The 16,540-nt window shown below is 34.8% G+C and overlaps 1 protein-coding gene across 1 annotated transcript in view; it reads left to right on the top strand.

Moving 5' to 3' along the window:
- The window catches only part of LOC113236152 (protein trapped in endoderm-1), a 63,073-nt gene that overhangs the window by 16,466 nt on the left and 30,067 nt on the right, over positions 1-16,540 (top strand). The window contains exon 2 of the mRNA XM_026472155.1: positions 11,085-11,419. Coding sequence (XP_026327940.1) covers positions 11,302-11,419 — 118 coding nt within the window. The 5' untranslated portion in view covers positions 11,085-11,301. The remainder of the gene's footprint in view (positions 1-11,084; positions 11,420-16,540) is intronic.

A 16,540-nucleotide genomic window follows, 5' to 3' on the forward strand; every position in this document is an offset into this window, starting at 1 on the left:
GTGGCCTAGATTGCCACTTTACAACGCATCTATTGTGTTGAAACTATGTATGATTCTAATAATTATAACATAGTGTACATTTACCTAAATAACTAACAATATACTTTAGAAACTTTTTTTAACGTATCACCAAAAATAAAATTAAAAATTCCTTTCTCACAACTATTTATATCTCTATTTATATCTAGCCCTCCTTCCATGATAATAAAAAATATAATTAAATACTAAACCAAGTTAAACGTTAAAATTCAAATATTTAATGAACAATAAAAAACTTTCTAGTACAAAAATCCTACTACAATCTCAAAGAATTTTTCGAAGATAAATATTAAATGATATGCATAATCTATTTAAGATTATTATACAAATATAATATAAATATTAATATACAGTTAAATGCTATGAGAATTATTAATTAAGAGCTAGTTTAAGTTTTTGAGATTGTTTATTTGTTTTAGAGATTGTTTTTATTTATTAAATAAGGGCCTTCTGCCCTTCACTGCTATCACAGGATATCATTTAATAAGGGCCTAGGTATATATTTAAACTTTATATGGAGTAATAAATTTGGATTGAATTGTATTTAAACATCTCAAGTGTAACTATGGGACCTGTAAAGATTCCGATAAGGTGGTTTGTTTGAAAAAACAAATTTCATGTCGTGTTCTTAGGCTTCTGCTTTACACATAGGAAATGAAACTATTTTTCCGGATTTAAATCGCGTATATTTGTTTTTTCAAACAAACCGACGTTTCGGGCCCTTTACAGGTCCCATGATCACGGTTGACTGAGGTGGTACAGTCAATCAACCATTTATGTCTAATATTGATGCAAACCACCTCATGTTTTCACTATAGTTACAAAAGTTATTAATTAAATACCTTATTTTTAATTTTACACATTATTTTATTTTAACAATATGAATTTTTATTAACTTAAATTTATTATTAATGTATAATGGAAATAAAATAATTTGAAACATATTAATCAGTACTGCAGTCCTATGTCTGTTTGGGATTCTTCATCAGAGGAAATCCTGGATCCCAAACTGGTGGTACGGAGAAACCATCTTCCCTGTTGAAATTAGGATGTTTTTAAATTTCAATGACCTATCCCAGCATCCTGGGTAGATAACGGACTTCTTTTGCAAGGACCTGGGGTTTGTCAAACTTCATTGAATGTGTAGGTTTATCCATGACATTCTCGCAGACTGCAGACTTGCCTGAAAAAAGTAGTTTCACTTTCGACGTGTGACGACAACTGCAAAACCCTAATAAGTCGAAATTAGGGAATTCATCCCGGGGATCTCGATTCCGTAAATTTCGAAGATTCTTTGACATTTCGAGTCTTTTCAATCTTTTTTTTTTATGATACCAAGTGCTCAGACAAACAAGTCTTACGCCTGGTGGTAAGTGCCACGCCTGTCCGTAGCATTTGCAGAGTTTTAAATCTCATAGATCTGAGGAGCATTGCCACTGCGCCCGTCACCCTGAGATATAAGTTTACAAGTCCTATGTGCCTGTAATTTCTCCAGTACCCTTGCCCCTTTGCTTGGCGGCAGAAATAGATTTGCATACTTGTGTAATACTTCGTACCTAATAGAGAATATCAACACATTTAAACTGCCGAAACACCATCTAGTGTATCCATGAGCTCCCTGATAATTTACAATTAGGAGCGACGATGGCCTACTAATACGATGGCCACTCTATATCACGTATGCGTAAAAATCTACAAAAAACACGAACGCAGAATTTACAAGGAAAAATTCCAAAGTAACGTATTCAATCTATCGGTACCCAAACAGCATGTTTATGATTTAACACGAAATACTCAGGAATACCTATCATTGAGATGTAAAAATAGCAACAGGTACACTTATGTACGGTCGGCATCATCGGCAATAGTTTTTTTTGATACTGCTTCTAAAATTAGAATATTTAATCGGAAATGTTTCTGTTGCCTATTTGAATTGGCTCATACTTTCTAGTGACGAGACGGAAGTATCGATACTATCTTGAAGTTTTTAACAGATATTTGTCCAAAGGTGTCGATTGTACCGTTACTTCTATGGTACAATTGTATTAAGATGACGTAATTCCTGAATGCTATACAGTCAATTATTTAAACCAGAGTTTCTTAACTTGTGGTCCAGGAATCCCTAAGGTGTCCGTGTAACGAACGCCGAGGGTCCATGAAAAGCCTACCTAACAAAATGGATAAAAACTGTTATACAATATGTTGTGAGTAAATAGACACTGCGCGCGGGACCATTTTGAATTTTCGCGCCCTGAGACGGCCATCCATTATTGCAGCAGATGCGCGTCGATGCTAGCCACGACCCTTTCTCCTTCTTCATCTTTTCACAGTAGTACTTCCCTGGACGATCTATTTCACAAGCAAGCAAGCTCCTTGTGAAAAAGATCGTCCAGGGAAATACTGCCACCTTATCTATTTCTGCCGCCAAGCAGTAATGTGAACATTACTTTGTTAGGGTTGGAAGGGTAAGGGTGCTGGTGAAATTACAGGCACATGGGACTTGTCGACTTATGTTTCAGGGTGACAGGGGCAGTGCCTCTCAGACAAAACGCAACTGTTACGCAAACGCAAAACGCAAGAAAACAATGTTATTGACGTAGCTTCTTACTTTTTTTATAATACTAGAATAGAATAGAATAGAATAGAATACATTTATTACATAACACCACAACACAATAATAAACAGTAAACAATTAAAAGTAAAAAAAAAATTAAAATAAAACGGAACTAAATTAAAACTAAAACAAAGTAAATTAAAACAAACAGAAAATGAATAACAAAAAAGAAAACTAAATAAAATTAATTAAAAATAAAATCTTGGCAATAAATAATTATGCGACCACAAAGCTGGTCAACACTATTGCTGTACTAAGAAGATGTTATGTGTGCGGCTGTGGCGTATGTAATAGGATCCACTCAGCTAATGTCACCGCCGGGACAAGGCTGTGACGCTGATTTTCAGTGGACCCTAAGTGACGGGACGAGCAAGTCGTGCATGCCAATGCGCACGTCACTCTGAGACATAAGTTGACAAGTCCCATGTGCCTGTAATTTCACCACTTGTCTTAAGGTCTTTCCTGCCTAGTTAACTTTTGTTGATAGGCAAGAAAACTTTGTTATTATTATGTACAAAGACCCATATAAAGAAAAATCTGACTGGATTCGAACCAGCGTCGATTACCACACCGAAACCACCGCTCTTACCAACTGAGCTACAGACTGAGTCAGCAAATCTTATACATTTTTCTATGTGCTTGTTGCAGATCTTTGTATTGGATTTAAACGTCTTTTTTGCCATCAGCGCCACCTTTGAGAAACTTAAGAAAGTTTCTTCACTCAGCTCACCTTTACAGTTATCAGGGGCTGACAAGAGATGTCGCTATATTAATTGCAATATTAGTTTTATTGAATATCGTAATGTTACTCCACTAGTTTATTATTATTATTGAAACAAGATCTTTGTATAAATAAGGCTCAAATACGCCAACCTTGCTCAGCTTTGTGCCTTTTGCTGTTGAAGCCCTGAGGGCCACTGGCGAAATTTCTAGCGAACGAGCTATCGGATCGCCTCGTAGAAACCTCCGGTGACCACAAAGCTGACAGTCATTTCCGCCAAATAATAAGTTCAGCAATTCAAAGGCGAAATGTTGCCAGCCTTCTGGACACGATGCCCCAGGGTACGGCTCTCGAAAAATTTTTTTACTTATAACCTTTTCTACTTATAAATTATTATATTGTCTTAACATTATTATTCAAAGTCTTTTAACAAAGCAAGACAAAATCATGAAAATCTCTACCACCACTAAATATAGATGTCAAACTCTACTACGTTTACACAAATAACTTGTGTAAGTAAGCTAACCTATGCATGATGGATTAAAATAATGGATTGATCTCTCTGTTGCAGCCTGCGCCATCCACTTGTGCTAAGACGAGAGCGACCAGCTGTCTTAGTGCGTCACTGTCTTATTGGTTTCACAATAATGCTTTCATGAATAATGTTCCGACCACGTCGTTGCGAAGAGCACATGTGTCTTCATGTTCCATTCTATTTTTCGATTTCATACTCGATTTGCAAGTTAATGTTGCAGAAATGCTTTGCGCGTGATTTTAATCTTTGCTCGTGGCACTGTCAGATTATCAGATTAGAAATTTCGCCAGTCTTCTTTTTCGTGGTAATTTGTTCTAGTTGATTCAAATGTAGGTTATGTTTTAAACATAAAATCGATTTGGTCGATATTGTTGGCGATTTTTTCAGACGTTTTGTGTTCGCGAACGTTTTCGACAAAAAGTTATGTAACATTTTGTTACTTGTAAATTGCAATTACTTATGTAAATGTTAAGCTTCCGCTTAGAAGTAGAAAGGAAGTAGTGAGAAATGACAAACATGTGGTATGTCGTGACTTCAACAAAATTCAACAATATGAATCAAGCAACATCCAAAAAGAAAAGCCCAAATTCGGCTCGATGAATGACGCACTAAGCCGAAATAAGTTGAACTGTCGGTCGTGACTGACGAGTAAAGGCTAACACAGAGTATTTTAAAGTCAGTACACATGTTTATATATGTCCTAAAAATGAGGTCTTGCTTTTGACCTCAAATTTTATAAAAGGAATTTAGCAAGACGTCTTGTTTACGCTTTTTATACTTATACGAGTATATTAACTTCGACGATGCGGCATTTTGCCGTTGTTTGGTTCTCTATAGTTGGTAGTTTAAACACACAACCTGTCAACTCAAACGAATTGATAAATTAACAGCCGTGATAGATCAGCTTCTATGGCTAAAACGAGGACATGATTGGCTCAGCAGTGACTTCATAAACATTCATCTAAACATTGTGGGCGAGACTTGAAAGCGAGACTCGTAAAAACTGTATGGCAAAAAACTGTCCGATAAATATTGACGGCCAACCGTAGATTTGAAATTCAAGAAGTCGTTCTTGCACTGCGGTTTGCTTGTGACGCACAGACGTGTGATGCGCAAGTACTCGCACACGTAGAAAAGGTTCGTATCAAAGTTTGGATAAGATGCGATTCGAAACAAGATCATTACCCATCAGAATTTGCCGCCAAAATAGCCTTTGCAACTCGCGAAAGAAAACCTCCAATAACAAGCTTCCACATAAATTATAACAAGCGAGGCTCCTACTTCCTCCACTGTCACTTGAGGCCGTATTTCGCAGTGTTCATAGTCCTAAATATAGCACAGGGCTCGTTCTATTTGAGCAGTTACAAAGGCTAGTAGGACGATAAGAAATGTTTGAGTAGTTACGTAAAGTATGTTGTATTGTTTGCTGTCACCTTGGAATAGTGAGTAAAAGTGCTATTTTCTCCCAATGGGCAAGTGACGTCCTTTCTGATCTTTTTTCTTGGGTTTGCAAGGTTTCAAAAACCTTGTATCATGGGATTAGGGAAGTGGCAGGTATAATAGAGAAAAAAGGCTGTAGCCTAGCCTGTAAACAAGAAGGCTCAGTCCTTATAAATTTATTAGAAGAGGACAAGAAAGGCTGTAACAAAATAATATATTGTAATAAAAAAGGTGCAAGCAACATAAAACACTCCCTACTAGCGTTAAAGAGTCGTAAGTCCAGGTACTTACCCCAAGAGGGCCTATATGCGTAATGCTTTAAAAACAGTTTAAGTGGAGTTGGAATTTTACATGATGATACATAAGCACGTCCACTTGCTTCGAGAATTTTAATGAGAGTAATGATGGAACGAACCAACGTAAAAATAATGAAAGAAAAGAAATTCGAGAACGATTCAAAATTTTAAAAGGGGCCAGGAACCAGTAAAGAAGGTAATAAAAAAGTGGATGAAGGAGGTCGCACCGTCACAAAGCTTCAGGCGAGGAACTATGATATATAAATAAACTATTTGTGTTAATAATTAATTAAACATTATATTTTAGATTAACAACGCACTCTTGGTTGAACTTTTCAGGAGAAAGGGTTAAAAAATTCTACGAATTAATAAATGAACGACTTTCTTACGCTTGAATAAGAGAATTATAAAATTTCATTTGATAAAAACGCTTTTGACGTATGATTACATATGTCTTTATTATACCAAAGGTACGAAATACTTATTTTTGCTTTCACACAACTTACTCATTTTAGTAGCAGTGGAGCTATTTGTGATAGAGTTCGTCCAAGGAAGTACTGCCACTTTATATATTTCTGCCGCCAAGCAGTAATGTGAGCATTACTGCGTTCCGGTTTTGAAGGGTACCTAAGGGTGCTGGTGAAATTACATGCACATGGACTTGTCAACTTATGTCTCAGGGTGACGTGCGCAGTGGCAATGCTCTTCAAATCTTTGCGGTTTAAACTTTTTCTTTTTTTTAAATAAGTAACGAACACACTCAACATAGCCCCACACTAGGGAAACCCTGTGTAGCGGGTGCCATGGACACACACATAGACAACCACAAATTACACCCAAACTCACTAGAGAAATAATTGTAGGCCATACAACTATTTCTCCCGGCCCGGGAATCGAACCTGGGACCTCTGCGTGGCAATCGGGCATGGTAACCGTTCGGCTACGGAGGCAGTTAGCTTAGAGTGATACTATAACTGTTAACAGTCTATACAACCTCAAATGTTCAATAAATCACTTTGGAAACAATATACAGTAAAATTGAGATATACACGGTGTAAAAATACAATTCCTAAAAATTTTCGCAAAAAAAACCATAAAACTTACCACGAAATTTTACAAGAAAGCTGCTGCACTTAATAGGTACTGTACATATACCAAATATATTTTTTTGATCTCAACTGAATTAAATAGAACACGTATAGCATACACATTTTTCAAATGGTTTTTTTATGTAAAAAAAAATAAATTTTAAAAAACCAACCCAAGCAAAATGAACGTATTAGTAGAACCGGTATCAACACAATATACTTAAGTCTTATAGACACAATGTACTCATAATTTAAGAAACTCTATACTAACGCAAAGGCACCAACGATGTCGATAAGAAAATAGGTGAGAGATTAACTAATGGCCCCGCTATCGAATTACACAGCACGTCACTAGCTTGCCTACTTTTGGCGCCACGTATGTATGTCAATAAATACAATATCACTATTTACAACTATTGCATGACGTCGTTTTTTTCTAAATTCTATGAATTTTTGTGTCACAAATGTCATATTCAAAAATAAGGATTCTATTGAGCAGAGCTCAGAGGCTTGAGCAGAGAGACAATCAGTTAATAAAAATAACCTTAAAATATTGATATATGTATATTTGAATGGGACCACTGCCGAGGTACCCTCTTTCCAACAAAACAAGAATTATCAATATCGGTTCACAAATAACGGAGTTAACATACATACATGTATAGACGAATTGAGAACCTCCTCCTTTTTTTTGAAGTTAAAAATTCGCAAACTGAAACGTTTCCCTAAGATTTTTCTTCGTGTTTAGTTTTTTCAGTATTTTCGTAAAAAGTGACAGACACAAAACTATGAATCATCATGGATAATCATCAGATAATTATCATGATAATTATGAAAGAATCTACATATTAATTAAATTTTTTTTTAATTGATATTCAATTATTTTTTGTGAAATTACTCCACTAGTTTGTTATAATTATTAATACAAAGATCGAACACTCAGAAAAAATTCCTTCGATCCGGTCGGATTCGAACCGACGTCTTCTTGCATACCGTGGCAGACGCTATACCAACTAAGCCACGTTTTTTTTTTCTGAGTGTTCGATCTTTGTATTAATAATTATAACAAACTAGTGGAGTAATTTCACAAAAAATAATTGAATATCAATTCAATAAAAATTTAATTAATACAGTGAATAGCGACATTTCTCGCCAGGACTGGTAGCTGTAAAGGTACTAACTGGGTGATAAATCTGTCATAGATTTCTCATAGATGGAAAAATTCGTGAGGTCCGTTGGTTCGTTCCGTGGCTTAGTTGGTATAGCGTCTGGCACGGTATGCAAGAAGACGTCGCCGTGCGTCGGTTCGAATCCGACCGGATCGAAGGAATTTTTTCTGAGTGTTCGATCTTTGTATTAATAATTATAAGAATCTACATAATTTCGAAACCTGGTTCATAGTACAACTTTCTATATAAATGAAGAACATTTACTCCAATTAAAGTTACCAATTGTGTTCCTTGTAACCGATGGCATGCTCTTAGTCGATTAGCCATGTGCAAATAGTCATTGGACACTTTATCAAATTGAATTGACCGTCGTCATCAACAACGCCCGCTAATCGATGAATTACCTACCCATACGTCAGACCTCCTACTCTCTTAATAAGTAGATATATTTGAAAATCATATAAGTGCATAAAAATCTAACGACTATTTATTTTTTATAGAATGTCATGTATGATATTTAATTTTAGAACCATAATTGCATTTTTCTATCAATCTATTTAATCAAAAAGAATCTTTGAAATAAACAAAGCTTTTGTTTTTCGAGCTCTAGATACAGATGGCAACACAACAAGCCTACTGTTGTGTAATTTTCCGAAAAATTTCAAAGAGTGAAAAAATTGAGGAAAAAATGGAAAAATTGAAAAAATATAATTTTGAAGACTCATAATTATGTTTTACGTTTAGAAATTTTATTTAGCGTGAATTATAAAATAAACTTGTATATTTAAAAGCCACTTAGCAAAAAAAACGAGATTTAAAATAATTTCACGACAGTGAAAAAAACCGTTTTAATGGCTCCATCATTTTCTTTCAGTAACTTCAACTTTTGACAGGTGTTAACGTCAAATGTGGAAAATGAAAGGAAAAATAAAGGAAAAAATCCGTAAAAATGTTTATTCTTCTGAAAAATATGATTTTTTCAAAATGGACATTTTTCCATGACCCAACACTAATCCTGGAGGTGATAGTCGAATAAAAGTGTATAGCTTGATGTGCTGTTGATTGTACATTTTAACGAATATTTGAATTTTCTGATGAAATGTGCTCCATTCTTTTCTTTTCAAATTGTTATTCCTACCTAACCTCAATGTAGGTACGCCGCTTGACAATATAGGTATCATCCAACCAATTATAATGTAAATTCATTAGGTGCCTATATGTTATTGTCGTATCACAATATCCACCTGCTGCATTTGAAACCATTGCAGCCTACTTTATACATGATTCTATTTCCTGCACATCACGAGCAAAAAATATCCCCTCAATAAACGCATCATTCGATTCGCGAAACTCTCCAAAAAAGGGTGCGAGTCATCGCTGCTCTCGCTTTAGACGACCATTAAACAAAGAACCCTTGATTAAAGGTGGTTTGTATGCGCGCTAAGCCACCGTGAGGGACGATGGGTGACCAAGACGATATTTTCGCATTAGCCGACTGGCTGCACATCGAGTAACAATAAATAAAACAAATGAAAGTGATAATTTCCGAACGACAAGTGAAAAACTTTTACTGTTTTTTTTAAATACTTTATAAAGGGATTTTAAATTTCGAACTAACTTAGAATTTTAGTGATGGACAGTCGTCGGCATTTTATCGAAATTTGAAAATGAAATCTCCAATGCTTAGATAAATAGTTTGTTAGTTCTGGATTTGTTTTTCTTGTAATTATAAACAACATGTGTTAATTATTATCACATTGTCGAGAGTAACATATGTCCACAATACAGTAAATCAATGCTGTAGTCATGCCCCTTGTAAGTTTTTTAATCTACATTCTTCTCATGATATGTTATGTGTATTTAACCGTGCTAATAACAAATAATAACTATGCCAGTGGATAAGTAGGTATGTATAATATACTTTCTGTGCGTGTATGTGTGTCATGTAAATTCATGTAAAGAGTGCGTGACTGAGGGGTTAATGGAACGGCTTCGCACGCTTATCTTACGTCTGAAAGTTGGTTATGACTTATTGCAATGTGCGTCAATCAATGTCATCAGTGATTCTGTTACAAATTGCTTGGTTTGGGCTATATGCGTAGTAAAGAACGGTATAAGTCAACGTGACCTATGTGTGCCACCAACAGCATTTCTTGGTAGAAATAAAACTAGTTTTGACACCACCATTGTTTTTACCATTGACCATTATACCGATAGTCGCATGTATTACTAACCTATAAAATTTTAAAACAATTTCACATGCAAAAACGGAAAATTATCTATCTAAGGAATTTGAATCTATAAACAACCTTTTCTATTTTTTTTAAATAGTTTTTTTTCCATTTTGTGCATTCGATCCGAGGTTACACCAGATCACTAAAATAAATATTGATAATTTAATTATTTGACAATTAATAGGCTACTTAATATACCAAAATCAATATTACGTCTTCGTTTACACCATTCCAACTTCAGACGTTGATGTGAAGATGTCAAGTGTCAATTATCAATTCGTCAGGTCACTTAAGTGTGTGTTCACTGTTCAAATTCATTTTGAGTGACTTGTATGGTTAACAAAAAAAGCGTCAGAATGAGTTTCAAGTTACTTTAAGTTATTTAACTCACAAATCTTAATTATTATCTTCTAAAAACCAATTTATAAATTCTTTCATTATAGTGTAAAAGGTAAATATTGTATAATTAGTACCACACACATTGACACACAATAAAAAATTAAAACAGTACATAGACATTGAACCATTTAAGTACCTATATCCAGGTGTGACGCGTGTTTTAAAATAAGCAAAGTTTTAAACGTTTTCTCTTACATTCTTAAAAACCGTACAATTACGCTAACTGTTTATCATGCTTGTCTACATCAAACATAAGATTATTTGTATTGGCAAAAATATTATAATATGGCTGTGAATGATTTATGTTAAGAGATCTTGTTGTTGACCTTTAAACATTTAGATCTTCATCGTCATCCAAGACATTGTCAAATAAAACACATTGAAAATAAACAATATGACCCCATTCAGAACATGTTCTGTTAGAAAACGTCAAGAATAACAGAATGAAACGATAATCAGGTGTTAATGTTTTAGTTAGAATCATAATCATGAACACGTGCTAACAATAAAATGAACTTGAAAATATAACTTGCCTTCTCTTGTTACAGGATTCGTCACGCGATGTTACCGTGATACACCCTCTCCAGATGTCTGTCTCTGGCATATAAAAATACCTTATATAATAGTGAAAAAAACTCGTTTACTTTATTACACAAAAAATGACAAGAAAAAGTTCGAAATTGAAAAGCGACATAATGCAGTGCTGTTAAAAAAGAAAAGAAAGTGATTATAAACCGATAAAGTGAATGTGAATGGAGTTCGAAAATGGAAGACAACTCGACTATCGAAAATCATGCCAACATGACCACTGTAGTTTTTCCTTCGGAGGCAGCAATATTGGCAGCAGTATGCGCCTGTCTCTTCAGCATAGTGGGAGTAGTCGGTATGTATTTCTGTGCATCCTTTGAATTTTTTTAAATTATGTTGTTTTTGATCTGGTGGCTTACTTACATATCTGAGACAAGTTCGAGAAAGCCGGCGTATACCAGAATCTGATAAGTGTTATAAAGTACTGGTACACGAACCAGCAAAATAATATTGTAAGGTGGGGAGAGGCTCTCTCGGATGCGTACAGATTGGAGTGCGGGATGAAGCAGGGGGGTCAAACTTGTGACCAGTATACAAGTACTCACGGTCTTGTATACAAATGTGTCAGGAGTCAGATTATGGTCTTTGGGGTCCCCGGTAGAGAGATGTCATATGAACCAAGGATTAACCTTAATGAGGTGACCCTAAAGAGGGTTTGTAAATTTAAGTACCTAGGACATTACTTGATGGAGGATCTTAAAGACCAAACTGATGGTGATCGTGAACGTAGGGCGTTAGCTGCCAGATGTAATATGTTGGTACATAGTTTTGCTCGTTGCTGTGAGGGAGCCAAAATAGCTTCATTCAAGGCATTTTGTCAATCCTTCTACACGAGTGGTCTGTGGGTCAATTATACGCAGAAGGCACTCGGTGCCCTGCGTGTTCAATATAATAACGATTTCAGGATGCTGTTGGAACTACCGCGACATCGTAGCGCACCGTCGATGTTTGCTCAAGTGGGATTAGATGACTTTTCTGCTGCGGTGGGAAAAAAGACGGCGTCACTGCTTTCTAGACTGCGTTCTAGTCCTAACAGCATCCTGAAAATGTTTGCGCCCAAGCTCGATGAGCCGATGCTTCGTCATTTCATCCAGATTCTGGTGAGGTAGTCGGCGCGTTTAGCGTAATAATGTGTGTTTTTGTGGTTTGTTTCTGTATCTAGTCGTAAGTTAAACTTGTCTGTATTTACAAACAAGTGGTCCTTGGATGCCAAATAAATGATTTATTTATTATTATCGAACTCTTGGTTTGTTATGATTAATAGCGATTTTTATTATACCCAAATAATTTTAACATCTGGCAGTCTCAGCACTTAACTCATTTGTAATCTCTATGAATGACGTTCGAAATGCTAATGTTTAGTTTAGATAATCGATAATAATATATCGATTTGATGTTTAAAGTATCGATTTACACGATGATATACTAATGGCGTTTATTCGAGGAAGGTGTTGATATACGTTTGTTTACGGCCAATGTCGCTAAAGTATCCTAACAATTGCATGAAATTCTTTGAAATTTTAATGTATACTTCGAAATAACTCTAACGTGTAATAATAATAATAATAGAATGGATCAATTGTTGTATTTTTTGTGTTGTCTTTGGTGCATTTTAGGTTACTTGCGACTTGTTATTTTTATAATATTTGAACCTGTTGACAAACTGACTAACTTCGATGTTAATTGTCGTCCAAAACATAAACCAGAGTAGGGATCGCTAGAAAATGTTCAATAATGGATTACTTAACACAAATGCTACATTAAAAGTTAAGTGCAGCAGTAATCCGACTTCAAACGGCCATGCTCCACGATTGTAACTAACAAATCGATGTTACGAGCCATTCGGTCAACAGCTGCATAAACAAACAGTTCCAATTTCGAACTCAACGCAATATTTTTTTCTGCATTTGAATGTAAAAGTTTTGAATATGCTTTTATCTGCCTATTTGGGATACAGTATTTTATCGATAAAAGTTTATTTCTTACGTTTTACTCAAATACACAAGTAGCGATAAGTCCTACAAAGTAAAGGATTCCAGGTAGAAAAATAAACACTTTATTTATTGTTGAGCCGGTAGGTATTTCTGTAAGTGTTCGCAGTAAACATCGCGCTAATTAATTGCCACAAACAAACAGAAATAACGCCGGTCAGGGATGACGAACTCGTAACTCATTGTTAAAGAAACTAGATTTTTTCTTTTTGCACTTAGCTTAATATTCTTATGTAACATTATGACATATTTCTTTTTATCTGTGGCCTAAATAACTCTATTGATTCACATACACTTGATGGACGTGCTTCCTATAATGACCGCGTCACTCCTGACTACGAACCTCGCACAATTTGAAAAGTAACACTCAAGCCATTGGCTGCGTTATAAACATTGTTTGTGTAATGAAAATGATATAATAGTATTTTTTACATATTAGAAAGGCTTTATAATACACGTATGCACCTACTTTAAATAAAATTTATCAAAATGTTCTTCGCCCCTGACCACAACAACTTACGTACAGTCGTCCCCACATATCCATCGATAGCAATTACCCATCCCACTGAGCCGCCAACAACCTAAATAATGGCATTTATTTTTATTCTATCTAACACCAAGGAAACTTAGCTATACATTGGTTTACTATTTCTATTTCTTACAGATTACTGACACGTAAGTTAGAGTAATAATAGAGAATAATTTATCAATACCCCAAATTATAATATAAACTATATTAAAATTTTGCAGATCTTGAACTATATCACAACCAAATTCTAGTAATGGCACATATACTCTACAAAAAGTATCGGACAATCTACTTTAATTAATTATAATAGAGTATACATAATAACTTAATAATAATGTCGTCAACCTAGAATATCCCGAACATATAAATTGATCCTTACAAGTATTTTTTTAAGACTTTGTTTCTCTTTTATTAATTTACATTCTCCACGACACCCTTTGCCTTTTTCTGTCAGCAACCCGCCTTTTTTATAATGGATAACTTACAGCTGTCCTTATTCGATTTACTACCCGTTACGCGGCAAGTTTATTTATTTATTTTACACATTCATTTGTCATCACCGCGGCTTAAGTTTTCATATAAAAAAATATTACCAGTTATTTAATACAAAACACAAACAAAACATAAATAGATACCACAAATAAATTTATCAATTAATGACAGAACCAGAAATAATATAACCTACAAAACTAAAGTATATATGCTAGCAATCGTGATCTCGCGCCGTTGTAACTATTGAAATGGGAAGGGGCGCTAAAATCAATCAAGTTGTCATTTTATCGCCCCATTTGACAACTGAGGAACGAGCAATAGATAATTACGATCCAACAACGCACCCACCCACATCAGGAAACTTATATCTGCCATTTATCGATAACTTTAATTGACGATATGTTTATTACACACATCACTAAACCTTAATAAACTACGACTAAGTAATTCCATAATCAAAATTATTATAAGTTCGAAGATGAGAACATTTTCTTGATACAATAGAAATATTATTATATATTTTAAGTAGATGCTCTTTTCATGAATAACATTTTTTAGGTAGTAGAATGGTTTAGGTAGAAATTACCGAAATAACGACTGTCACTTATACAATTTATTATGGTTTATGAGCAGGGATCGGTAAAGGTAGAGTATTTTTACCTAAACTTCGAGAAACATAGACAGAAAATGGAGACTGCCTTACGACAATATTTTTAGGTCCTGGATCTTTTCGGGATTCGGGAAATCCCTTAAGAACAATAAAAGTTGACTTAATTGGGGACAGGCAGATACGCTATATTTATTTTAACTTTGCCACACACAGTGGGTTGGATCTGCGATATTTCGGACATTGGATTTTTTTTTCACGATACCTCTCTAAAAAAATGCCAATCGAAAGATCCTATTGTCCTAATTAAATATTGTCATGTCACATTTTGCCACAAATGTAATAGTTTAGTAGAAAAAATATAAACTGTGTATTTTTTGTATGGGACCCATACCTTTAATGCCCCATCGTTACAAAGTCTTAGTTGATCCAGTCTTGGAATCACTACAGACGTATAATTAGACCTATCTTCTATTTGCATACTAAACGCGCGTCCAAACCTGCCTATTCACTGCTTATACACATCAGAAAATCGCCATCTTTATCTGCGTATAATTGACAAAAGTTGGTTTACATATAATAAGTGACCCCGGAGCCCATTCAGAAATTTTTAGACGAAATTATGATCAAACAAAATAAATGCCAGGTCTCCGTCAACGTAAATTAATGCAAATCTCCAATGATATCTATTTACTTCGAAATTCGAAAAAAATTACAAAACAAATTTAAAGTATAATGTATGAAATAAAAGTAATATATATCATTTTTTTAACCGACTTCAAATAAAAGGAGGAGGTTCTCAATTCGGCTGTATGTTTTTTTGTATGTATGTTACGCGATAACTCATTTGCGAAGCGATTTTGAAAATTCTTTATTTGTTGAAAAGAGGATACCTCAAGTGAGGTCCAAGGAGTGAAATTTGAGTCGGTTTTTTTTAAATATAAAAATACGTTTAAAAAAGCCCTAGTAGCCTAATGCTTTGACCAACCTCTTCTCAAGCAGAGTCGTGGGTTTGAAAGAAAAGAAAAACATCGTGATGAAATCACACACATCTGCAAATCAATTGAATGGTGTGAGAAATTTAATGATTTGTGGGAAAAGTCCTCTCATCATGAGAGGAGGCTTGTGCCCAGTGTTGGACTATACATATGCTAACTGTTTATTTAACTAATTAAAATAAAAAACAAAAATAACATAAAAATAGATTTAGTCGTATTTGGCTGGCACCATGTATTTAATATCTTCAAAACTATATTGTCTATAGGAAATAAAACTATTTTGTTGCCTCCTGAGCGTAGCGAGAATTTCCAGGCATGACACGCAAAACAAATTTGCTGCCGAGCGAAACACACGACTTTCACCTGATTTCACATCATTCATCAGTTGAACTATAACAAATCAGTTTTAATAAACAAAATTAGTTATCGTTTCGAGTTCTTAGGTTTTCGCGATTGTTAGACATAGGAAATGAAACTATTTTTCCGGATTTAAATCGCGTATATTTGTTTTTTTTTCAAACAAACCAACGTTTCGGGCCCTTTACAGGTCCCATGGTCACGGTTGACTGAAAACGTTGGTTTGTTTGAAAAACAAATACACGCGATTTAAACCTGGAAAAATAGTTTCATTTCCTATGTGGAACAATCGCGAAAACCTAAGAACTCGATATATATTCTGCCCTCAGAACGAAGAAAGGCACAACTGCTGTATATAGTACGCATAGTTGTGCCTATTTTCATTACGAGGGTAGTATCGTCTGTTTTTAAAAATCTTTCCTAATTCATTACCTTGGTATTT

Source organism: Hyposmocoma kahamanoa, unplaced genomic scaffold (assembly GCF_003589595.1).
Source record: "Hyposmocoma kahamanoa isolate Upper Pololo Valley unplaced genomic scaffold, ASM358959v1 89, whole genome shotgun sequence".
Taxonomy (NCBI): domain Eukaryota; kingdom Metazoa; phylum Arthropoda; class Insecta; order Lepidoptera; family Cosmopterigidae; genus Hyposmocoma; species Hyposmocoma kahamanoa.